We start from the raw sequence: 25,807 nt of genomic DNA, 5'->3' as shown, positions 1-25,807 counted from the left end.
GTTGTTCTCCTCGTTAATTTTTTTTTAGTTGTAATGTGATAAAAATATAAAGATAATTTGCGTCATAAAGATAATATAATTTAGGTCACATCATACACTTGAAAAAAAAAACACACACATTATAAACTAACATATGTAAAGATGATGTTGGGTGAATGAACAATTATGGTATTTCTTGTTCCACTTCTCCTTAGTTGCCTAATAGTATTGCAATGAAGGGTCAACAATCAAAGATTTAATTTATTGGGCCAAGAATCATGAACATACAAGCATGGATTCGAAGAGCTTCCTATTAATGTCTAATATTGCCGTGTCAAGACTCACATATATGTACATCTGCTTACATTTCAGAAGACACTTCAAATTATGCATGCATCAAGTTTGAAACCTTGGAGATAGATGCGACAATGGAGTCTTCGAGTCGGTTGGCGCAGGGCTCTTCGATTCGTCTTGCTTATTTTTGGAGAGAGATGAAAAATGGAGCCCAAATCTTCTCTTCTCATTGCTGATTTTTTTTTTTTTTTATTTTTTTTTTTTTATTTTAAAAACCATTCTTCACGCAATTAATTGATTTTACACCACTTGTTCAATTAATTTCAGAGTCCATTTATACACGGTGTCGTTGTGCTCAACAAGGGAAAAATAAATTATATAAACTTTATTTGTGGTGATTTTCTTATTGGATCAATTGTAGATCTTTTGTTTTTTATTATTTTTTTTTTAATGTCCGCACAAAGGAAATGAAAGGAAAGAGAAATATTTAAACTAGTGACTTTTAGTACTTCATGAGACAGTGTCTGACCCATATAACTACCTCTTGAAAACGACCACCACATATATTTACATACAATTGTCAGTTTAATTAATATTGCTATAGTCAAATTAATTAAATTACTCTATCAATGCTTCCTAATATAATCTTTCTCTAAACTATATATATATATCCCAGATACGACAAATTCTCCAATATAATATGATATATAATAACATACATGAAGGCCAATTTGGAAACTTGAGTTCTTCATTACATATTTACATACTGGAAAATTGAAACAAACTTGAAATACAAATTAACATACACGCTTCAAATTCTTGATACATGTTTTAAGTAGGGGATTTGGGAAGCTAACTTAGGGTTGAGTATTGAACCCTTACGGTTAGCATTCAGCTCTCACCAGACAATCGTCGATAGAAGATACAGATAAATTGATCCATCACATTTGGATAAAATGTAAGGTAGCCATACGCCAAAGATCCATCAACTTAACATAGTCTTCAAATTTGAAAATCGAAGAAGTTCGATAATGATCTTCAAGTCACGGCTAAGTACCAACTTGCGAGATCAGTATTCAACCACTGTCGCATGGCGGTTAGGGTAGAAGATACCAATAAACTAACTGATCATACTTGGAAAAAAGTAGAGTGGCCATAAGCCAAAGATTGAAAAGTAATTAAGGTGGCCATAGGCCAGAGATTGAAAATAAGGGTGGCCATAGGCCAAAGATTTGAAAGTAAGGGTGAGCATAGGCCAAACATCAACTTTTGTTGGCATCACTTGGCATACTTTGGGCTTTGGAGGGAGAGTTTTTGTAGAAATGACAAGTGGGATAATGGATCGATTTCCATGTAAATGGGTTTCTTGGTTTTCTAAAGGTACACTTGGGAAGATTGTAATTCACTTGCTGGGATTGAGTCGATTGCGAGAAAGGTTTGGGTTCCTAGAAGATTGCCCCCCTTGAGGCCTTGAACTCGACACAAGAGTTCACAACTCTAGAATGCGGTTTGAAGAAGATGGTAATTGAGTTAATTGAAAAGGATTGGGAGAAACGTTTGGGGTTCTTAGGCTGAAAAGGAATAACTAATTGGAATCAATGAATATGATTAATTGATTTCAAATAGGTTTATACCCTTGGGGTTTTTTACCTGCTGGGATTAATGTTTGGGTGTTTGTTGAGTCACGTAGACTTTTAACGCTTGAGAAAAAGTTTGGGCTCTAGAGGTTTAGTCTTGAGAATTGGAATTGGTTTAGATAATTGAGATAATTGGGATTGGAAATGGTTGAGATAATTGAGATAATTGGTTAGATGGATAAGCTGTTGAGAGAAATAATTGTTGTTTCAAACTGTTGAGATTTTCAATCAGAGTCTAGCTAGATCTGATTGAAGAAGTACCTCCATCAATATAGGACCCTGATGAAACAGCTTCTGTATTGATCTCTATAGACCTCATAGAATCTTGAACCGTTGGATCAAACTGTTGTACACAAGACAAGAACAAGAACAATGCAAGGTTAGTTTTTCAGAGACCAGTTTATATGAAAATAAAAGACATAACTAAACCTGGAGCTGCAGATTGGCACAACAGAACATGACATAATTTGTAGGCAAAACTTGCAACCAATTTATAATACGATATTGAGAGCATCCAGTACGTACATACCAGTGCATTGAGCTTTTTTGCATTTGGTGCACTGTGTGATCCGTCGTCCTTATCAGATTCCATGAACCATGGTCTTGGGTCAAAAGCGAGAGTCTTTTGACTGCTAGGATCATTACGAAGGGATTCATCAGGCATTAGATCCCATAACTCAGAACAATAGGCGTCTGAATCAATTGTGCCATTTTGCCAAGCCACCCCGTCATAAAGGTAGTTTGGTTCATTGGCGTCAAAAGAAGACATGCAGAAAGGATCCAACACTTCTTGCATCTGCGAGTGTACTGGGCTGAGCAAGAGCGAGCTCCAATCTATATCAGATACTGGTAGCTCTGGTGGGGCACAGGACATATTTGAGTCTCCCACCTGCAAATCAACTTTGATTTTAGAATCATAAATGAAGGAGATACTTGCACATAACTGCACTTGGAGTATAGTCCCCTGTCTTTCTCACCTGATCACCAGCTGTTGATTTTGTAGTCTGGGTATTATCACTAATGCGGTTACACCCAGTGAATGCTTTAGTGTTAGATGTCGATTCATCTAAATTTTTTGTAGGTGAAAAACTTGTGACATGATTGTCAGCTTCTTCTCCTGATGCTGGAGATGCTGGCGCTTGTCTTGGGTCAGACTCTGCTTCTTCAGGAGAAGATTTAGCTGTGTTAGGAGATGGAACGGCAGGTGAATTGACGTTCCAATCTATTTGATTTTGCAGCAGGAAAGGGAGCCATTTCAGTTCTTCCTGCAGTAGCTGATCAAACTGATAAAAGAAACATGAATGAACAAGATTAGTAATTATTTAATTAATTTAACAACTGTTTGAAGCATTAAGCTAAAACTCAATTCCTTTCTCACCTCCGTATCTGTCACTTGTGCCTTTTCTGTATTATCATTAATGTGTTTAAGCTCAGTGAATGCTATAGTATTTGCGGTAGTTTCATGTAAATTTTTTGCAGGACAGTATCCTGTGACTTGATTGTCACCTTCCTCTCCTGATGCTGAAGCCTGTCGTGGGTCAGACTCTGCTTCTTCAGGAGAAGATTTGGCTGTATTAGGAAATGAAACAGCAGCTGCATCGGAGAGTGAAGTTAAGGGGGTCTCCGGTTGCAGATCAACCTGATGGAAGAAACATGAATGAACAAGATTAGTACCAAATTTAATTTACTGCAGCACTTCTAATTTCAACACTAAAAAAGTAACCTGAAACCCAATTCCTTGCTCACCTCATCAGCTATCACATGTTTCAGTAATTCTGCCACTTGATTCTCTGCACTTGGTATAGTGTCAGAAATTTCACAAAGAAGAAATTCTTCAATTGGTGTATGATCAATAGGTTGCAGTTCCAGTGCTGGAGAAGCTGAAGCCTTACTTCGTTTAGACTTGGCCGGTCCAGCTTTGCAAGTGTACTTTCGCTTTCGACCTTTGCTACCCTTGTCTGGAAATTCTGAAGCCGACTTGGCAGGTGGAGTTGCTATAGTGTCACATGCCATTCCATCAGAAATTTCAGAATGACGAGATTCATTAGTCTTTGGATGACGATCTTCAGCTTGCACATCCAATGCTGGAGAGTCTGGAGCTTTGCCAGAGTTTTGCTTAGGTTCATATTTTACACGATAGAAGACATAAGGTTTCTGCAGAAAGTAACATGACCACCCTTTTTACATGATTTAGGCAGCAGCAAAAACATCTTAATTAGCGAAATTCGAGATGAAAAGCCAACCTGCCCGGGTTTTGTGCCATCAAGCTCCTCCAGGGTTGTGTGGTGCTCATGCGTTACCCAGTCAGTTTTCTTGCTGTTTTTACTACTCCCCTTGTGGTATACCAGTATCTTCTTCTTTCCAATCAATCTCCCTCCGGACAAGATTTCCTTATCCTTACCGGTCACTTTCCAGTACCCAGAATTGGTCTTCCTGTTCTGTTTCCCATTCGGCTCCTTCATGTCCGGCGGCGAGAAGCAGTACCGCTCGTGATCCGTTGTCTCAATGTCGGATAAACCTACACTTAAAAAAACCAGACGACTGAGATAGACCAAAAAAAAAAATTGAGAAATGACACGATCAAGTACATTACATATTTGGAAATGATCAATTGAAGCCCAGAAAAATAAGAAAATAAAAAAATGGATGATCACCTGGCAACTCCCAGGGCTCCTGTTTGAAGAAATCAACAACGGGAATAAACCCAAGTACTTCTCCATCATTCCCAGTGATCTTTAACCTCAAGAAGTAGTCGATGATTTCCTCTTCCGTCGGACGGAACCTGAACCCCAGTGGCAGTTTCAAAGACATCCCAGCCATATCGTAAGAAAAAGAGCAGTGAAAGAGAGAGAGAGAGAGAGAGAGAGGAAGCTGATATCCTTATACAAGAGAAAAAGGTAGTCCTACTAACTTCTTGGAGAAGTTTGCATGTGAGGGTCAAGTTTGTGTTTTTTTTTAACAATACTTTCATTAAAAACAAAGAGAAAATGAAACGGGCGTCATATGATTTGATTTAAAATGAAGGGTAACGATTTTGTAAATTAAAATTATCCTATTTTAAATAATTAGAGGAGATCTCAATCCAGTATTAAACACATTGTTTGTAACTATTTAATTTTACAAAAAATGTAGGTCCAATTAATTATATCTCAACATAACAATGTGCCATTCTTTGTAAATATGTAAATATGCGAATGCTATTTTGATGTCCTTGCGAAAAACGCGTGGAATTTTTGTGGAAGAATCTTTGTACCCTTGCTTGCTTTAATATTAACTTCAACTTTTCACTTGTGTACATCAACAACTTGACCTCCAAGTCGAGGTAATTAATATTTCTATAGTTATAATGAATATAGCCTTGTAGAATTAATGGTTGCAATGACAAATTAATATCACAAATCTATAAGCTTTATTAATACATTAATCATCTCTGTACTATAATTATTTTTGCACCAATATATATATAATATAAATATTACATGACTTTAATTTTACTAAATAAACTGTTAAAGTATTATTCATAAGTCCTAATTAAATTAAATTGGAACACTGACTTGATATATAACATAGCATGATTTTTGCTTATAACCAAACACAACATTCAAAGTTATTATATAGAAAAATGTTAAGTGGTTTTAATTTATTATTAAAATTCAAAAAGATTGTGGACTTGATGGTCGTCGCCAAGTCCACGGACAGAGTAATCAACGGTGGATAGTGTGGGGCCACTCTCATCAAACTTTGGCGGGAAGCATTGGCCAAGGACCAGTGCTGGCTTCAGTGATTCTAGCTAGAATATTCCTCCATTATCTAACTTGGATTGGTTAAGAATTAATTTGACACTCAAGAGAAAGAAAAGTTAACCGTGGGCTCCATCCTACCCTCTTTGTGTTTTAGAGGTTTTTTTTTTTTTTTTTTTTTTTTCCTTCTTCAAAAAACTAACTTTAGTTATTTTGCCCTAGCATCCGCACGGACCGCACCTAGTTATTATGAGCTGCACATGAAGAACTTAAATGATAGAACAATATGCGTTTTCTCAAGTTTTACTAAGCCATAATCAGATCATAAAATCCTATCTGAACATACATTAGTAGGACTCAAAACGACTAATACGAATAAAATTAAGAATTCTTATTTTGGGAGTCAAATTATCATCCTAACCATTTTAAAAATTTTCTTGAAACTTTCAAATCACAACTGTTGATAATTTGTGTTTTAAGTTGTTTGTTAATGTTTATGTGCTAGAGTGACCCGATTAACTCAGATGTAACTAATTTTTCTTTATATATATTAAATAGAATTGATTGTTTTGGGTTATATATCAATCAAAACGGATTCTCTCAAATTTACATGCTATATATAGTGTCAACATATAAATGTCGTTCCATCATAATCCTGATCAGAATGAAGACGTTCATTAGTTGTTAGACAATGATCTTTAGCTTGCACTTCCGCTGCTGGAGATTCTGAAGCCAATGCAGTATTTTCGCTTTGGAGATTTGCTTTCATTGTTAGGCCTCAATCTCGAATTAACGACAGATCGAGAACAAATGTTTACTGCATAAATAAATTTAAGTAATTAATCAACAAATTAAGGTGATCAGAAAAGATGGAGGAGATGAGTTAGATCGAAAGCCAACCTGAGTGGGGTTGGTGCTTGCTTGCCAACCACTTTCCAGTACCCGCGCGGCATTTGTCACTATGTTCATCCGATTCCCATTCCGGTGGTGTGGCTAGAAGAAAAACCATTCTTCATCCTTTGTCGGCAATAAGCTGGAGACGTCTACATGCACTTAAAAAAAAAAAAGAAAAAAAAGCAGACTGGGCGCAATATAAAAGTTAAAAATAATAAAAAGATTTGTTGAGACTCATGTCAGTACTCCTTCATCATTTTAAAATAATTATAAAATAAAAATATATATATCTTTTAGCATTACTCTTATATATTTGGTAAGCAATAAAGAAATCAGTTACGTCATTGCTTATTTCAAAGACTTAAGTGGGATGGAAATGTGAGAAGTTAGTAATGTTAATTAAATATTATATTTTTATTACGTAACTAAAGTTTTATTAATTAAGAGTAAAGCTAAAAATTTATATTTTATCTCATAAATATTATACAATATTGTTGTTGTTGTTGTTGTTTTTTTTTTTTTTTTTGATAAAAGAGCCGATGTTATTTCATTCTCAGTCAACAATACAATCGTGGAACAGAGCATTATGCTCTGATACAATAATCTCATCTAGCCATTTAGGGGAACTATAAAGCCACATGCTATCCAACTCCTCAGACGTAGCCCTTCTAGCCAATACGTGAGCAGCCCTGTTACTCTCTCTACGGACATGAGTCATTTTCCAGCATGCAATCTTTTTTATTTTTGAACGAAGGTCGTCTACCAGGTGCCCGATTCCGCTCCAATCTGCCTCCAAGGAGTTTACTGCCTCCACAATGGACTTCGCATCTCCCTCAAACCATGCTTGTGGAATACCCAACTCTCGAGCAGTTTGAACAGCCACGAGGGCTGCCATGGCCTCAGCAGCTGCAGGAGCAAGACCTCCCTGTCGTGTGACACTCCGGGCTGCAACCAAGCTCCCTTTGTGATCTCGGATGACCACTCCCAACCGCATTCTCCCAGTTTGCCGTCCGAGAGCCGCATCCCAATTCACCTTATGCTAGCCTAGCAAAGGAGCCTCCCACTTCCCCGTAGGAGGGAGTCCCACTGGGTCCTCCACAGGCTGGGAATCCACCTGCGCATTTTGAAAATCCCGCAGAGCCTCTGAGGCACTAAATACAACTGCATTTGGATGAGAAAAAACACCTTCATGAATGAGTTTATTTCTCCTTAACCAGATTCGGCGAGCCATAATCACAAAAGTATGAAACTCCTCCACCGTACAGCGGCTCAACATTCCTTTTGTAATTCTTAGAAAATCAGGCTCATGAAAAGAGCTTTTGTGAAAAGTAGGACAGGCCCCTCCCCACACATCTTGAGCTGAAGGGCAGTGCCAGAGAATATGAGCAATAGTTTCAGCTTCCCTTCCACAGATTGGGCAGCTTGGGTCTAAAATAATCTTCTTCCTCACAAGGTTCTCCCGTGTTGGTACAATATTCTGACAAGCCCGCCAGAAAAATACTTTTTCCGCATTCGGAAGATGCAATTTCCAAATAGTCTTCCACATTGTACTGTCATTTTTCCTAGAAGAACATTCGGCCATTTGTGAGGTCTCCAAGCCTTTTTGTAGGTGATAGGCACTCTTAACAGAAAAAATTTCTTTCACTGTTCCCCTCCATATGAGTCGATCTTCCTGATTGGTCGAGCTAATTGGAATAGAGCTGATTTGTTGGCCTTCTTCCACCGAGAACAACTGAGTCAACAAGGACTGATCCCACCCGCACCCACTTCCATCAAACAGGTTGCACATAGTAGCATTCGGATCAAGTACGCTTGGGGAAGACTGCACCTAGCATGTTGGTGATTTAGGCAACCATTTATCCTTCCAAATTTGCACACAATATTGTTGTTATAACAGTCACAACTAACCCTAATCCGAATAATAATTGAATGTGTCATGTTATTTGTGAAATAAAAATGTAATTTATAAAATTATTCAATAATTAATATCATAACGCTAATCATTATTTATTCAAAATGTTAAGCTAAATAAACAGTAAAAAAAAAAGGAAAAAGGTAAAGTAAAATATAAGAAAATATTAATTCGTCATCGATTAGAGAGTGATAAAGTGATAACCTGGCAAATCCCAAGGCTCCCATATGAAGAAATCATGAATTGTTGGGGAATAAAGTGAAGTGCTTGGTGATTAATCTCAGTGATCATTGACCTCAAGAAGTAATCGACCAGTTCCCGGTCCGTCGGACAGAAGCTGAACTTTCTTGTGATAGCATGAGCAAAGCTTTTATATATGCGCGAAAAGGTTCGTGCATGGGCTCCGATCCTACTAATTAACTTTTTCGATAAGTTTGCATGGGTTGGGAGGCTCAAGTTTCTTCTCCAGTCTTTGATAAAAGATAAAAGAAAATGCAAAAGAGGAGATTCTAACAACTTTTTACTTTACACTACCACTAGGAGTAAGTGGGATCCTTGCTGGCTATATATATATATATATATATATATATATATAAGTATATAACTTCAACTTTTTACTGTATATCTAAAACTTGAGTCCAAGTAGAAGAATTGTTGGTTTGATAAAACTTTTAAAGAGGATAATTATTTTAAGGTCTTGGCACAAATTAAAATTTTTGTGCTCTCCAATAAGAATTTGACAAGCATAAAACATCTAAAGAAAAATAAACTAAAACACCATATCATACTAAATTTACAACTTAAAAAAATAAAAATAAAAATCTCTCATCTACCTTTTAGATTCACGCACCTCTCTTTCTCTTCATACGTTAGAAAAACCATCCACTACTCTGCCGCCCAAAATGAGATCTAAGAATCACCACCAGTTTTGCACCAAATACTGCTACTCTCGCCCAAATCTTTGATAATCAATACCAATTTGGTCGCTTTTCCTCCAAGTTGAGAAGTTCCCCACCTGTCTCTCTCTCTCTCTCATGCCTAGTTCGAAAACGTTGAGAGAACCAATTTGGGAGACACGTTTGACGGAGGGCGGCATTTGGCAAAGGGTGTCTGTGTGATTTTCCTAGCTCACAGGAGAGTTGAGAGAGGTGAGTGATATATATATATATATATATATATACACACACACACACAAATGAGGGATTGAAGAAGTGAAATATGGTGTTTTGGTAACATTTGCTTAAGTTGTTTCACACTGACTAGTTAATCTCTTATTGAAGGGCACAAAAGCTTTGGTTTGTATCACAACCTTATATATGTTATTCTCCTTGTTAAGTAATTTTTTTTTTTTAGTTGTGATGTAATATAAAAATAAAGGTAATTTGCGTCATAAAGATGATATAATTTACGTTACATCAAAACACTTTAAAAAAACACACAAACACTTTAAAAAAACACACAAACATTAACTAACATACATAAAAATGAGGTTGGGTGAATGAACAATTACGGTAATTCTTGTTCCACTTCCCCGTAGTTGCCTTTTAGTATTGCAATGAAGGGTCAGCAATCAAAGATTCATTGGGCCAAGATTCATAGCCAAGAATCACGAACATACAAGCATGGAAGAGCTTCCTAGCTAGATAAATATGTTGGTTGGGCACATCTGCCTATAACATTAATTTCACAATTTAAAATTTGGAGAGTGTTTGTAAAAAGCGAGACATTTCAAGAAGGTAAATGAAGTTATCCCTAACTAAAAGTAAAAAATATATATATTTTTAATTAAATTTTAGCTAAATATTTATTGAGCCGGTGGAGCATTCATATTTGGTTCAACAAAATAGCATTTTGGCTATTTTGTTGAGCCACAGTGTTAAAATCACTCTCCATTCAGCACAAGTAATGTTATAAGTTTTTCTAAAATCTTCTTAGAGTCATTCGAAATGTGATATGACTTTTAAAATCACTAATAGATCGAAAGTCAATAAATCACATCTTAAATTTAATGATAATTTTAAAAGTCACACCACATTTTTGATGATTCTAGGAGAATTTTAGGAAGACTTATAACATTACTCATCTAACTCAGCAAACTAGCCAAGAGTTTGCTGAGAAGCTACAATGCTCAACAATCTATAATTTTATTAATAAAAAAATCATTTCATCATCTCATTTCTAATTAAAAATCATTTAAATTACCATAATTGTTCCATAAGTATGCATATATGGGCCGGATGGGAGGCTCAAGTTTCTTCTCTACTCTTCTAATTTATATTTATATTCAATAAATATCAAAAACTCTTTAAATATTCTTGTACTTTAACTAAACATTCTCTTTAGTTAAGAAGAATAAGTACGAAAGAGAAAAAAAAAAAATTAAATAAATAATTTTCACTTTTAAGCTATTTAAATTTAGAGAACGTTATTAACCACAGTCAAATTTAATATTGAATAGAAAGTTTGTTAAATGGCATTTAAGTCATAGATTTATGACAATAATGTAATATTCCAAAACTAAAATTTAAGTCCAATGTCTCATCCTTTGTAATATGAGACTACTATTGTGATGAATCTTTGTACTAATTAAAAGATAATGCAAAAGGAGATTCTATAAACTTTTTACTTTATACTAGCACTAAGGAAAGTAAGTGCGATCCTTGCTGGCTATAGAAGAATTGTTGATTTGATTTTAAAGACAATAATTTTTATAAGGTTTTGGCGTAACTTAAAATTTTTATAAGGTCTTGGTGTTTGGCAAAGGGATTGAAGAGGTGAAATTTGGTGTTTTGGTAACATTTGCTTAAGTTGTTTCACATTGACTAGTCAATCTCTAATTAGAGGGGACAAAAGCCTTAATTTATGCTAAAACTTTACAAATGTTATTCTCTTTGTTAATTTTTTTTTAGTTGTAATGTGATATAAAGATAAAGATAATTTGCGTCATAAAGATAATGTAATTTACATCACATCAAACACTTAAAAAAAAAAAAAACACACATTATAAACTAACATATGTAAAGATGATGTTGGGTGAATTGAATGAATAATTTGAAACTTTGGAGATAGATGCGACAATGAAGTCTTCGTGTCGGTTGGCGCAGGGCTCTTCGATTCGTCTTGCTTATTTTTGGAGAGAGACGAAAAATGGAGCCCAAATCTTCTCTTCTCATTGCTGATTCTTGTTTATTTTTTATTTTTTATTTTTTATTTTTTATTTTAAAAACCATTCTTCTCGCAATTAATTGATTTTACACCACTTGTTCAATTAATTTCACACTCAATTTATACACGGTGTGGTTGTGCTCAACAAGGGAAAAATATATTACATAAACTTTATTTGTGGTGATTTTCTTGTTGGATCAATTGTAGATTTTTTTTTTCTTTTTTTAATGTCCTCACAAAGGAAAGGAAATGAAAGAGAAATACTCAAACTAGTGACTTTCAGTACTTCATGAGACAGTCCCTAACCAGATAACTACCTCTTCAAAACAACCACCACATATATTTACATACAATTGTCAGTTTAATTAATATTGCTACAGTCAAATTAATTAAATTACTTTATCAATGCTTTCTAATATTATCTTTCTCTAAACTATATATATAATAATATACATGAACGCCAATTTGGAAACTTGAGTTCTTCATTACATATTTACATACTGAAAATCGAAACAAACTTGAAATACAAATCAACATACACGCTTCAAATTCTTGATACATGTTTTAAGTAGGGGATTTGGGAAGCTAACTTAGGGTTGAGTATTGAACCCTTACGGTTAGCATTCAGCTCTCACCAGACAATCGTCAATAGAAGATACCGATAAATTGATCCATCACTTTTGGATAAAATGTAAGGTGGCCATACGCCAAAGATCCATCAACTTAACATAGTCTTCAAATTTGAAAATCGAAGAAGCTCGATAATGATCTTCAAGTCACGGCTAAGTACCAACTTGCGAGATCAGTATTCAACCACCGTCACATGGCGTTTAGGGTAGAAGATACCAATAAACTAACTGATCATACTTGGAAAAAAGTAGAGTGGCCATAAGCCAAAGATTGAAAAGTAATTAAGGTGGCCATAGGCCAGAGATTGAAAATAAGGGTGGCCATAGGCCAAAGATTGAAAAGTAAGGGTGGGCATAGGCCAAACATCAACTTTTGTTGGCATCACTTGGCACACTTTGGACTTTGGAGGGAGAGTTTTTGTAGAAATGACAAGTGGGATAATGGATCGATTTCCATGTAAATGGGTTTCTTGGTTTTCTAAAGGTACACTTGGGAAGATTGTAATTCACTTGCTGGGATTGAGTCGATTGCGAGAAAGGTTTGGGTTCCTAGAAGATTGCCCCCCTTGAGGCCTTGAACTCGACACAGGAGTTCATAACTCTAGAATGCGGTTTGAAGAAGATGGTAATTGAGTTAATTGAAAAAGGATTGGGAGAAACGTTTGGGGTTCTTAGGCTGAAAAGGAATAACTAATTGGAATCAATGAATATGATTAATTGATTTCAAATAGGTTTATACCCTTGGGGTTTTTTACCTGCTGGGATTAATGTTTGGGTGTTTGTTGAGTCACGTAGACTTTTAACGCTTGAGAAAAAGTTTGGGCTCTAGAGGTTTAGTCTTGAGAATTGGAATTGGTTTAGATAATTGAGATAATTGGAATTGGAAATGGTTGAGATAATTGAGATAATTGGTTTAGATGGATAAGCTGTTGAGAGAAATAATTGTTCTTTCAAACTGTTGAGATTTTCAATCAGAGTCTAGCTAGATCTGATTGAAAGAAGTACCTCCATCATTATAGGACCAGAATGAAAAATCTCCTCTATAGATCTCTACAGACCTCATAGAATCTTGAACGGTTGGATCAAGCTGTTGTACACAAGAACAATGAAAGGTTAGTTTTTGAGAGACCAGTTTATTTGAAAATAAAAGACATAACTAAACCTGGAGCTGCAGAGTGGCACAACAGAACATGACATAATTTGTAGGCAAAACTTGCAACCAATTTATAATACGATATTGAGAGCATTCAGTACGTACTTACCAGTGCATTGAGCTTTTTTGCATTCGGTGCACTGTGTGATCCGTCGTCCTTATCAGATTCCATGAACCATGGTCTTGGGTCAAAAGCAAGAGTCTTTTGACTGCTAGGATCATTACGAAGGGATTCATCAGGCATTAGATCCCAAAACTCAGAACAATAGGCGTCTGAATCAATTGTGCCATTTTGCTCTGGTGGGGCACAGGACATATTTGAGCCTCCCACCTGCAAATCAACTTTGATTTTAGAATCATAAATGAAGGAGATACTTGCACATAACTGCACTTGGAGTATAGTCCCCTGTGTTTCTCACCTGATCACCAGCTGTTGATTTTGTAGTCTGGGTATTATCACTAATGCGGTTACGCCCAGTGAATGCTTTAGTGTTAGATGTCGATTCATCTAAATTTTTTGTAGGTGAAAAACTTGTGACATGATTGTCAGCTTCTTCTCCTGATGCTGGAGATGCTGGCGCTTGTCTTGGGTCAGACTCTGCTTCTTCAGGAGAAGATTTAGCTGTGTTAGGAGATGGAACGGCAGGTGAATTGACGTTCCAATCTATTTGATTTTGCAGCAGGAAAGGGAGCAATTTCAGTTCTTCCTGCAGTAGCTGATCAAACTGATAAAAGAAACATGAATGAACAAGATTAGTAATTATTTAATTAATTTAACAACTGTTTGAAGCATTAAGCTAAAACTCAATTCCTTTCTCACCTCCGTATCTGTCACTTGTGCCTTTTCTGTATTATCATTAATGTGTTTAAGCTCAGTGAATGCTATAGTATTTGCGGTAGTTTCATGTAAATTTTTTGCAGGACAGTATCCTGTGACTTGTTTGTCACCTTCCTCTCCTGATGCTGAAACCTGTCGTGGGTCAGACTCTGCTTCTTCAGGAGAAGATTTGGCTGTATTAGGAAATGAAACAGCGGCTGCATCGGAGAGTGAAGTTAAGGGGGTCTCCGGTTGCAGATCAACCTGATGGAAGAAACATGATTAGTACTAAAATTAATCTACTGCAGCACTTCTAATTTACACACAAAAAAGTAACTCGATTCCTTCCTCATCCTCACCCTTCGTTTAGACTTGGAAGGTCCTGCCTTGGTAATGGCAGGGTACTTTCGCTTTCGACCTTTGCTACCCTTGTCGGGAGATTCTGAAGCCGACTTGGCAGGTCGAGTAGTTGCTATAGTGTCACATGCCATTCCATCAGAATTTTCAGAATGACGAGATTCATTAGTTGTTGAATGACGATCTTCAGCTTGCACATCCAATGCTGGAGATTCTGGAGCTTTGCCAGAGTTTTGCTTAGGTTTATAGAATAAACGACAGAAGACATAAGGTTTCTGCAGAAAGTAAGGTACATGACCAAGTGAGTTATAAGATGATTTAGGCAGGCAGCAGCAAAAACATGTTAACCCACCTATCAAACAAACAAATTATCGAAAGACGAGATAGAAAGCCAACCTGGCCGGGTAATTTTGTGCCATCAAGCTCCTCCAGGGTTGTGTGGTGCTCATGCATTACCCAGTCAGTTTTCTTGCTGTTTTTAGTACTCCCCAAATGGAATACCAGTATCTTTTTCTTTCCAATCAATCTCCCTCCGGACCAGATTTCTTTATCCTTACCGGTCACTTTCCAGAACCCAGAATTGGTCGTCCTGTTAAACAGTTTCCCATTCGGCTGCTTCATGTCCGGCGGCGAGAAGCAGAACCGCTGTTGATCCTTTGTCGCTATGCCGGATAAACCTACACTTAAAAGAAACCAGACGACTGAGACCAAAAAAAATTGAGAAATCACATGAGTACATTACATATTTGGAAATCAATTGAAGCCCAGAAAAATCCAAAATAAGAAAATAAAAATGGATCACCTGGCAACTCCCAGGGCTCCTGTTTGAAGAAATCAACTACGGGAATAAAGTCAACTTCTCCGTCATTCCCAGTGATCTTTAACCACAAGTAGTCGATGATTTCCACTTCCGTCGGACGGAACCTAAACCCCAGTGGCAGATTCCTAGACATCGCAGCCATCACAAACGCACGCACGCACACACACACACACACTCTCACACACACGCACAGCTTACAAACGAAGAGAATCGGTTTCATAAGAAAAAGAGCAGTTACAGAGTGAGAGTGAGCAAGCTGATACATACATACAAGAGAAAAAGGTGGTCCTACCAACAACTTCTTGGAGAAGTTTTCATGTGAGGGTCCGCTAGCTATTTTATATTTATTACCAACTTGGTTCTTGAATTCTTAATTTCATGAATTGAACCTTCAAAGTTTGGATTTACTGTCAATATCATCCTTATTTGTCGAATACCCACAAATATAATGACTAATTAGTACTACTAAAGTCATAACAAATTTTAAGATTAAGAAACAAAAAAATTAATATGCAAGTGAAATTATTGTGCATGTCTTGATTCCTTCTAATTTTTTTTTTCTTTCTTTCTCTTGTTATTTTTTGGTATTTTTCTTGTGCGTGTACTACTAATTCTAACAGTGATATTAAAGCCGATGATTTGGTAAGGCAGGTGTTTTTTGTTGGAGGTTAGGCAGGTGATAAACACAGCGTCCAATTAATTAATTATATCTCAACATACCAATCCAATGTGTCATTCTTTGTAAATATGTAAATATGCGACTGCTTATTTTGATGTCCTTGCGAAAAACGCGTGGAATTTTTGTGGAAGAATCTTTGTACGTACTAATTAATGAAAAAAGAAATAATGCATGGGGAGAATCTTTTCTTGGCTTTAGACAGGCACTGAGGACAGCATCTGGGACTGGGACCCTTGCTTGCTTTAATATTAACTTCCAACTTTTCACTTCTGTACATCAAGAACTTGACCTCCAAGTCGAGGTACGTAATTAATATTTCTATAGTTATATATCAATCAAAACGGATTCTCTCAAATTTACATGCTATATGTAGTGTCAGACATATATATGTCGTTCCATCATAATCCTGATCAGAATGAAAGACATTCATTAGTTGTTGGATGATGATCTTTAGCTTGCACTTCCGGTGCTGGAGATTCTGAAGCCAATGCAGTATTTCCGCTTTGGAGATTTGCTTCCATTGTTAGGCCTCCTGAATTAACGACAGAAAACAAATGTTTTCTGCATAAATAAATTAAGTAATTAATCAACAAATTAAGGTGATCAGAAAAGATGGAGGAGATCGATGAGTTAGATCGAAAGCCAACCTGAGTGGGGTTGGTGCTTGCTTGCCAACCACTTTCCAGTACCCGGCATTTGTCACTATGTTCATCCGATTCCCATTCCGGTGGTGCGGCTAGAAGAAAAACCATTCTTCATCCTTTGTCGGTAATAAGCTGGAGACGTCTACATGCACTTACAACAAAAAAAAAAAAAAAAAGCCAGACTGGGCGCAATATAAAAGTTAAAAATAATAAAAAGATTTGTTGAGACTCATGTCAGTACTCCTTCATCATTTTAAAATAATTATAAAATAAAAATATATATGTCTTTTAGCATTACTCTTATATATTTGGTAAGCAATAAAGAAATCAGTTACGTCATTGCTTATTTCAAAGACTTAAGTGGGATGGAAAGGTGAGAACTTAGTAATGTTAATTAAACATTATATTTTTATTACGTAACTAAAGTTTAATTAATTAAGAGTAAAGCTAAAAATTTATATTTTTATCTCATAAATATTATACAATATTGTTGTTATAACAGTCACAACTAACTCTAATCTGAATAATAATTGAAACTGCCATGTTATTTGTGAAATAAAAATATAATTTATAAAATTATTCAATAATTAATATCATAATGCTAATCATTATTTATTCAAAATGTTAAGCTAAATAAACAGTTAAAAAAAAAGGTAAAGTAAAAAATAAGATAATATTAATTCGTCATATATTAGAGAGTGATAAAGTGATAACCTGGCAAATCCCAAGGCTCCCATATGAAGAAATCATGAATTGTTGGGGAATAAAGTGAAGTGCTTGGTGATTAATCTCAGTGATCTTTGACCTCAAGAAGTAATCGACCAGTTCCCGGTCCGTCGGACAGAACCTGGACTTTCTTGTGATAGCATGAGCAAAGCTTAACTTTATCTATATATATATAAGCGAAAAGGTTCCTGGCCTCCGATCCTACTAATTAACTTGTTCGATATGTTTGCGTGGGATGGGTGGCTCAAGTTTCTTCTCTAGTCTTTGATAAAAGATAAAAGAAAATGCAAAAGACGAGATTCTAACAACTTTTTACTTTACACTAGCACTAGGAGTAAGTGGGATCCTTGTTGGCTATATATATATATATATATATGTATGTATAACTTCAACTTTTCACTGTGTATCTAAAACTTGACGTCCAAGTAGAAGAATTGTTGGTTTGATAAAACTTTTAAAGAGAATAATTATTTTCACAAATTAAAATTTTTGTGCTCTCCAATAAGAATTTGACAAGTCAGTATAAAACATCTTGAGAAAAATAAACTAAACCACCATATCATACTAAATTTACAACTTTAAAAAAAATTGACGTCTACTTTTTAGATTTTCGCATCCTTCTTCCTCTTCATACTTTAGAAAAATCATCTGGCCACTACTCCGCCGCCCAAGATGGGATATCTAAGAATCATCGCCAGTTTTTTGCCGGATATAATTACTGCCCACACAAAAATCTTTGAGAATCATGACCAATTTCGTCGCTTTTCCTCAACGCTGTTAAGTTCCCCCTCTCTATCTCTCATGCCTGGTTCGAAAACGTTGAGGGAACTAATGTGGGAGACACATTCGGCGAAGGGCGGCATTTGGCAAATGGTGCCTATGTGATTTTCCTAGCTCACAGGAGAGTTGAGAGAGATGAGTGATATATATATATACACACAGGGCCGGCTCAACATATTTTGGGGCCTTAGGCAAAACTTTGAAATTATGCCTAAATTTTTGTTTTTTTTTTAAGTAACAAATTTTTTTTTTAAATTCAATTTTTTCTTTTTTAAAGTAACATATATATATATATATATATAGCAATAGATTTAGATACATCAATAACATTTTCATTATCTTCTAATTCTTTTTGATGAGTTTCTTGTTCATTTATGAGTTTTTCACCTAAATTATCCTCAATATTTTGTTTATTGCTAATAACAAATTTATTTAGAGCTCCTTTTTGAGATTCAATCAATTTGCCTTTTTTTTTTTTTTTTTTTTTTTTTAGTTTTTCATATCTAGATGCATATTTTCTAGTAGACATGTTTAATTAAAAATACTAACAAATTAAACAAACACGATTTATCAAAAAAAAATTATGACTATAATAAAATAAATGACAAAAATAGAACAATAAAACTTGATTTGGCAAATGAATTATGAAGCAGTTCTTGGAGATAGGACAAGAGACTTAGTCACTCAGAGTCAGAGAGGAAGAGAAAATGATGAGATAGGCAGAGAAGAAAAACTCAGAAAAGAGCAAAGTGGAAAATATAGAGACTGATATTTAAAATGCCCATGGTTGACAGCAGTTTATATTTTTTGCTCTTGACTTTCCCTAGATGGCTAAATAATAAATAGAAAATAAATGGTAATATTTTATTTCTAACGTTTATATTTTCTCATCAAAAACAAAAAATTTCAATAAAGAGGGCAAGATGATGAATGAATGATGTAGGCATGTACTGTAGCATCAGGAGCTTTAGAGAATTGGCGTAATGATGTATAAGGCTTTAATGCTTTGTCTTTTTTTAATTTATTTTTTGAATTATTTTTAAAATTTATAGTGAGCTTATTAATTGGGGTCTTATTAAATTGAGGCATTAAATTTGGATAAAAAAAAATTTTAGGCCCTATTAAATAACATTTGGGCCTTCAATTTTTTTTTTTGGTCAAAAATAATTTTTTTTTAAAAAAAAAAATTTTAACTCAAAAAATTTTTTTTAGGCTTTATTAAATTGGGGGCCCTAGGCGAGGGCCTAACTCGCCTAGGGCCTGAGCCGGCCCTGTATACACACACACACACACAAATGAGGGATTGAAGAAGTGAAATCTAGTGTATTTGCTTAAGTTGTTTCACATTGACTAGTTAATCTTTTATTGGGGGGCCCAAAAGCCTTGGTTTGTGCCACAACCTTATATATGTTATTCTTCTAGTTAAATAATTTTTTTTTTTTTTTTTTTAGTCTTTAGGTTACATCAAAACACTTTAAAAAAACACATCAACATAAAGATGATTTTCGGTGAATGAACAATTGTGGTATTTCTTGTTCCACTTCCCCTTGGTTGCCTATTAGTATTGCAATGAAGGGTCAGCAATCAAAGATTCATTGGGCCAAGATTCATAGCCAAGAATCATGAACATACAAGCATGGAAGGGCTTCCTAGTAATGTCTAATATTACCTAGTCAAGACTTAGATAAATCTGTTGGTTGGGCACATCTGCTTATAACATTTTACAATTTAAAATTTGAAGAATGTTTGTAAAAGGCGAGGCATTTCAATAAAGTAAATGAAGTTACTCCTAACTAAAATAGAAAATATATTTTTTAATTAAATTTTAGCTAAATATTTATTGAGCTGATGGGGCATTCACATCTGGCTCAACAAAGTACCATTTTGGTTGTTTTGTTAAACCATAGTGTTAAAATCACTCCACATCAGGCTCAACAAACTAGCCAAGATCAAGTTTGCTAAGGAGCTGCAGCGCTCAACAACTTTGTTAAGCACTACAGCTCAACAATCTATAATTTTATTAATAAAAAATATTTGACGGAAAAGTAAAACCTAGTTGTTCGGTTATATTTGTTATTCTGTTTTGGTCGGATCTTTTTATTTTTATTTAAAAAAGCTTGCCTTCCCCCCATATCGGAAAGGACCCATAAGGTTAGTATTCAGCCTTTGCTGGGCAGCCGTCGGTAGAAGATGCCGATAAACTAACCAATGACATCCGAAAAAAGGTAAAGTAGCCATAGGCCAAAGATCCATCACTTTTCATGGGTCACTAAATGCAAAGTTTTTTTGTTGTGTAAAAAAAAAAAAAAGCTGATGTGGCAATGACATTCTTGCCAACTGTATTGTTCTAAATTAATTTATTTCTTTGACACAACTAGATTGGGTGCTCAACTTAATTTGAGCCGGAGCTCGTCTCGTACATAAAAAATGCAACAATCAGGAGTACTTTTTTTTTTTTTTTTTGACATGTCCACACAAGAGGGGGATAAAATATTCGAATTAGTAACTCCCGCTTCATAAGGCGTGGTCTCCAGCTGATTGAGCTATCTTTTGGAGACTTCTTTCTCAAGCCTAGTTCTCTCTCAATCAGGAGCACTTTTCTCTCAAGCCTAGTTCAAACACGCTAAGGGAACCAATGTATTATTTTTTAAATGTTTAAAATTATGAATTTTATTTGTATTGAAATATAATGTATCACAAAAATATCATTACAAATTTCCTCTAATTTTCTATTAATATTTTAATAATTAGAATTCAAACTTTCTTCTTGCTATTTTTTTCCTTTATACTTCTTTTCATTGTAAATTACACCAATGGAAACAAATATTTTAACATTTTTTAAATTTTATGGATTAAAATAAAATTCAATGTCTTATGATAGTTTTTTTTTTTTTTTTTTTCTGATTTATACATTCATGTAATGCTTTGTGTAACTTTGTATCACTGACTCACTATGTTTTGTAATATATATACTGGTGTATAAGTATAACTTTAATTTAATTTTATTTTATTTTTTATTTAAAGATGTGTGATATATTTTTATACGTCTTTTTTAATACATAATTAATGAAAGTAAGATAAATATATGTTTAAATTTTAAAATTAAATTATAATAAAGAATACGCACGTAACGCGGATTATGAGCTAGTTATAAATAGTATTAGAGTCATTGTCCAGCATGAGATGGGGGAGCGTGCACAAGCGGACAAGCCCTTGAGGGTTGCTAGCGGGCACTTGTTGAGACACCAAAAATTGTGATTTTCCATATGCCTCAAACACTATAAAATATTTTTCAAAAAAATGTTTTATGCTGAAAACATTTTTTTGACGGAAAATATTTTACGTCGAAACAAACAAAGCCAAAATTTAAAAACTATTCTTCTCCCAATGAATTGGTTTCACACCACTTGTTCAATTAATTTCAGAGTGAATTTATACACAATGTGGTTGTGCTTAACAAGGGAAAAATAAATGACAAACTTTATTTGTGGTGATTTTTTTGTTGGATCAATTGTAACTGTTTGTATGTACAAAGGAAAAGAAAGAGAAATATTCAAACTAATAACTTTCGCTTCATAAGACAGTCTGTAACCGATATAACTACCTTTTCAAAATGAACACCACATATATTTACATACAATCAGTTTAATTAATATTGGTAGAGTCTTAATTAATTAAATTACGTTATCAATGGTTCCTAATATTATCTTTCTCAAAACTATATATATACCTGATACTACAAATTCTCTAATATAATATGATATATGCTAACATATATGAAGGTCAATTTGGAAACTTGAGTTCTTCATTAATTACATACTGGAAAATTGAAACAAACTTGAAATACAAATTAACATACACACTTCAAATTCTACGAAGCGTGATAATCTCCAAGTCACGGCTATTCAAACACTACCGCACGGCCGTAGGTAGAAGATACCAATAAACTAACTAATCATACTTGAGAAAAAGTAAAGTGGCCATAGGCCAAACATCAACTTCTGTTGGCATCACTTGGCATACATGTGGTCATCAACTACTGTTGGCATCACTTGGCATACAAGTGGGATCATCAACTACTGTTGGCATCACTTGGCATCAATTGGCATACAAGTGGGATAATGTATCGATTTCCACGTAAATGGATTTCTTGGTTTTCTTAACACTTCCGCGACTCATCGACAGTATAGTTGTCGGTATTGATGTGAGTTTTAATTTTTTTTTTTTCGACGACAAATAGTAGTTGTCACTGACTGTTTGTAGTCGCAGGTACGTATATATATATATAACATCAGCAACGACATTAATGCCGTAGCTGGCATTAACGACAACTATCAGCGACGTCGCTGATAGTTTGGTCGCTAGTAACCAAATTCGTAGCTAGATCTGATTGAAGAAGTACCTCCATCAATATAGGACCCTGATGAAACAGCTTCTGTATTGATCTCTACAGACCTCATAGAATCTTGAACCGTTGAATCAAACTGTTGTACACAAGAACAAGAACAAGAACAATGCAACGTTAGTTTTTGAGAGACCAGTTTATTTGAAAATAAAAGACATAACTAAACCTGGAGCTGCAGAGTGGCACAACAGAACATGACATAATTTGTAGGCAAAACTTGAAACCAATTTCTAATACGATATTGAGAGCATCCAGTACTTACCAGTGCATTGAGCTTTTTTGCATTTGGTGCACTGTGTGATCCGTCGTCCATATCGGATTCCATGAACCGTGGTCTTGGGTCAAAAGTGATAGCCTTTTGACTGCTAGGATCATTAGGAAGGGATTCATCAGGATCACTAGGCGTTAGATCCAATAACTTAGAAATATAGGCGATTGGATCATTTGTGCCATTTTGCAAAGGCACCCCATCATGATGGTAGTTTGGTACATCGTCGACAAGGTCGCCAGACACTTTTTGCTTCTGCGAGTGTATTGGGTAAAGCGAGCGCAAGAGCGAGCCCCAATCTAGCCCCATTGCATCTGTGAATGTAATGGGGAGAGCAACACTTTTTGAGTCTCCTACCTGCAAATCAACTTGAGGTTAGAAACATAAATGAAGGAGATATGTACTTACACCTAACTGCACTTGGAATATAGTTAACTGTCTCTCTCACCTGATCACCGGCAGTTGCTTCGGCCCCTTGATTTATTGCAGTGTACGCACTACAAGTATTGTGGTTACACTTTGTGGGTGTTGCAGTGTTTGATGTCATTCCATCAAAACAACATCCTGTGAGATGATTATCAGCTTCCTCTTCTAATGCTGGAGATACTGAAGCCAGTGCTAGCTCAGACTCTGCTTTTTCAAGAGAAGATTTAGCTGTGGGAGGAGATGAAAAGGTAGGTGTATTGGGGAGTGAAGGGTTCCAATCTGGTGGATCTTGCAGCATGTCTAAGAGCATCTTTAGTTCTTCCTGATAAAAGAAACATGAATGCGCATTAGTATATAATTAAGTTAACAACTGATTTAACCTGAAACTCAATTCCTTAATTTCTCACCTCATCTGTCACTTGATTCTCCGCAGAGGAAGCATTAAAATTGTAGCCACCACACTCAACAGGTGTTCTAGTGTCAGATGTGGTTCCATCGATTAATGTTGGATAATCTTCAGCTCGCACTGATGCTGGAGATACTGAAGCCTGGGTTAGATCAGACCCTGCTTCTTCAGGGGAACATTTGGCTGTGTTAGGAAATGAATTGGGTTGATTTTCTGCAGAAGAATTGCTGTCTGCACTGTACTCAACACTTGGTATAGTGTCAGAAATTTCAGAAAGAGGAAATTCTTCAGTTGGTGTATGATCAATAGGTTGCAGTTCCAGTGCTGGAGAAGCTGAAGCCGCACTTCGTTTAGACTTGGCCGGTCCAGCTTTGCTAGTGTACTTTCGCTTTCGACCTTTGCAACCCTTGTCTGGAGATTCTAAAGCCGACTTGGCAGTTCCAGTTGCTATAGTAGTGTCACATGCCATTCCATCAGAATTTTCAGGATGAAGACATTCATTACTTGAAATCGGATGATCTTCAGCTTTGCCAGAGTTTTCCTTTGGTTTATAGAATAAACGACAGAAGACATAAGGTTTCTGCAGAAAGTAACATCACCAAGTGAGTAAGATAACCCTTTTTACATGATTTAGGCAGGCAGCAGCAAAAAGTAAAAACATGTTAAACCCACCTATAAAACCCACAAATTAGTGAAATTCGAGATAGAAAGCCAACCTGACCGGGTGATTTTGTGACATCAAGCTCCTCCAGGGTTGTGTGGTGCTCATGCATTACCCAGTCAGTTTTCTTGCTGTTTGCACTACTCCCCAAATGGAATACCAGTATCTTTTTCTTTCCGATCAATCTGCCTCCGGACCAGATTTCTTTATCCTTTCCGGTCACTTTCCAGAACCCAGATTTGGTCGTCCTGTTAAACTGTTTCCCATTCGGCTGCTTCATGTCCGGCGGCGAGAAGCAGAACCGCTCTTGATCCGTTGTCTCTATGCCGGATAAACCTACAATTGAAAGAAAATTGAGAAATCACATGAGTACATTACATATTTGGAAAATCAATTGAAGCCCAGAAAAAATAAGAAAATAAAAATGGATAATCACCTGGCAATTCCCATGGCTCCTGTTTGAAGAAATCAACTACGGGAATAAAGCGAAGTTCTCTATCATTCCCAGTGATCTTTAACCTCAAGCAGATGTCGATGATTTCCACTTCCGTCGGACGGAACCTGAACATCGCAGCCATCACACACGCGCACACACACACACTCACACACACACTCGCACAGCTTACAAACGAAGAGAATCGGTTTCATAAGAAAAGGAGCAGTGACAGGGTGAGAGTGAGCAAGCTGATATATATATATACATATACAAGACAAAAGGTGGTCCTACCAACTTCTCGGAGAAGTTTACATGTGAGGGTCCTCTATTTTATATTTATTACCAACCTGGTTCTTGAAATCCGAATTTGATGAATTGAACCTTAAAAGTTTCGATTTACGTACTCTCATTAGTCAATATCATCCTTATTTGTCGAATACCCACAAACATATATAATGACTAATTAGTACTACTAACTAACTAAAGTCATATCAAATTTTAAGATTAAGAAAAAAAGAAATTAATATGAAAGTGAAGTTTTGAACTCTTAATCTAAATTATTGTCTTGATTCTTTTTTATCTTCTTCTTTCAAAGCTGATAATTTAATAGGGAAACTCTTATAAGATTCATGATATGTCTTGCATGTATATATAGTTGTGAGCGTTGGCCTTTTGGAGACGATGCACTAATTAATACTAGATGAGTAATTTACAAAGCTAATTGTCATTTAATTTTAGTTTTTAATAATTAACTGACGTGAAAGTTAATGTAATATGCTGAAAGATTAGTGCAATCTAAAACTAAAATTTAAGTCTAATTAATCATCTCCTAATACCAATGTGTCATTCTTTGTAAATATGCGACCGCTATTTTGATGTCATTGCGAAAACGCGTGGAATTTTTGTGGGAGAATAATCTTTGTACTAATGAAAAAATAATGCAAGAGGAGAATTTTTTTTTTTTTGGCTTTAGACAAGC

The 25,807-nt window shown here is 35.5% G+C and overlaps 4 protein-coding genes across 4 annotated transcripts; all 4 read right to left on the bottom strand.

The window, feature by feature from the left end:
• Nucleotides 1-1,966: 1,966 nt before the first annotated feature.
• On the bottom strand, nucleotides 1,967-4,730 carry LOC148587785 (uncharacterized). Its single transcript, XM_088512820.1, has 7 exons — nucleotides 4,565-4,730; nucleotides 4,154-4,428; nucleotides 3,657-4,064; nucleotides 3,289-3,549; nucleotides 2,888-3,193; nucleotides 2,440-2,799; nucleotides 1,967-2,253 (listed from the first exon to the last, which is right to left on the bottom strand). Exons 1-7 carry the CDS (start codon nucleotides 4,728-4,730, stop codon nucleotides 2,146-2,148), a joined length of 1,884 nt encoding a protein of 627 aa, XP_088368946.1. The 3' UTR covers nucleotides 1,967-2,145.
• Nucleotides 4,731-7,097: 2,367 nt separating this feature from the next.
• On the bottom strand, nucleotides 7,098-7,538 carry LOC148587784 (uncharacterized). Its single transcript, XM_088512819.1, has one exon. It carries the CDS (start codon nucleotides 7,536-7,538, stop codon nucleotides 7,098-7,100), a length of 441 nt encoding a protein of 146 aa, XP_088368945.1.
• A 4,597-nt stretch (nucleotides 7,539-12,135) lies between these two features.
• LOC132167411 (uncharacterized) lies at nucleotides 12,136-15,603 on the bottom strand. The gene is made up of 7 exons (XM_088512818.1): nucleotides 15,380-15,603; nucleotides 14,974-15,254; nucleotides 14,580-14,852; nucleotides 14,397-14,484; nucleotides 13,823-14,067; nucleotides 13,513-13,734; nucleotides 12,136-13,337 (listed from the first exon to the last, which is right to left on the bottom strand). The coding sequence occupies exons 1-7, from the start codon at nucleotides 15,537-15,539 to the stop codon at nucleotides 13,233-13,235; spliced, it is 1,374 nt and encodes a 457-aa protein (XP_088368944.1). The 5' UTR covers nucleotides 15,540-15,603; the 3' UTR covers nucleotides 12,136-13,232.
• Nucleotides 15,604-22,014: 6,411 nt separating this feature from the next.
• On the bottom strand, nucleotides 22,015-25,027 carry LOC132181046 (uncharacterized). The gene is made up of 6 exons (XM_059594093.2): nucleotides 24,829-25,027; nucleotides 24,448-24,728; nucleotides 23,733-24,311; nucleotides 23,348-23,647; nucleotides 22,894-23,256; nucleotides 22,015-22,710 (listed from the first exon to the last, which is right to left on the bottom strand). The coding sequence occupies exons 1-6, from the start codon at nucleotides 24,968-24,970 to the stop codon at nucleotides 22,588-22,590; spliced, it is 1,788 nt and encodes a 595-aa protein (XP_059450076.2). The 5' UTR covers nucleotides 24,971-25,027; the 3' UTR covers nucleotides 22,015-22,587.
• Nucleotides 25,028-25,807: the final 780 nt, after the last annotated feature.

This window comes from Corylus avellana, chromosome 2 (assembly GCF_965113065.1).
Source record: "Corylus avellana chromosome 2, dhCorAvel1.hap1.2, whole genome shotgun sequence".
Classification (NCBI taxonomy): Eukaryota; Viridiplantae; Streptophyta; class Magnoliopsida; order Fagales; family Betulaceae; genus Corylus; species Corylus avellana.
The sequence above is the reverse complement of the archived record's forward strand: the minus strand, read 5'-3'. Positions and strand labels throughout refer to the sequence as shown.

Coding starts and splice junctions, on each gene's coding strand:
- LOC148587785 (XM_088512820.1), bottom strand. CDS start 4,730: ATGGCTGGGATGTCTTTGAAACTGCCACTGGGGTTCAGGTTCCGTCCG. Junction 4,429..4,564: donor GGAGCCCTGGGAGTTGCCAG/GTGATCATCCAT, acceptor TTTTAAGTGTAG/GTTTATCCGACATTGAGACA. Junction 3,550..3,656: donor AACATGTGATAGCTGATGAG/GTGAGCAAGGAA, acceptor TTCTTCCATCAG/GTTGATCTGCAACCGGAGAC.
- LOC148587784 (XM_088512819.1), bottom strand. CDS start 7,538: ATGCGGTTGGGAGTGGTCATCCGAGATCACAAAGGGAGCTTGGTTGCA.
- LOC132167411 (XM_088512818.1), bottom strand. CDS start 15,539: ATGGCTGCGATGTCTAGGAATCTGCCACTGGGGTTTAGGTTCCGTCCG. Junction 14,853..14,973: donor GCACAAAATTACCCGGCCAG/GTTGGCTTTCTA, acceptor TACTTTCTGCAG/AAACCTTATGTCTTCTGTCG. Junction 14,068..14,396: donor AGCCAAATCTTCTCCTGAAG/AAGCAGAGTCTG, acceptor AAAATCAAATAG/ATTGGAACGTCAATTCACCT.
- LOC132181046 (XM_059594093.2), bottom strand. CDS start 24,970: ATGGCTGCGATGTTCAGGTTCCGTCCGACGGAAGTGGAAATCATCGAC. Junction 24,729..24,828: donor GGAGCCATGGGAATTGCCAG/GTGATTATCCAT, acceptor TTTCAATTGTAG/GTTTATCCGGCATAGAGACA. Junction 24,312..24,447: donor TCACAAAATCACCCGGTCAG/GTTGGCTTTCTA, acceptor TACTTTCTGCAG/AAACCTTATGTCTTCTGTCG.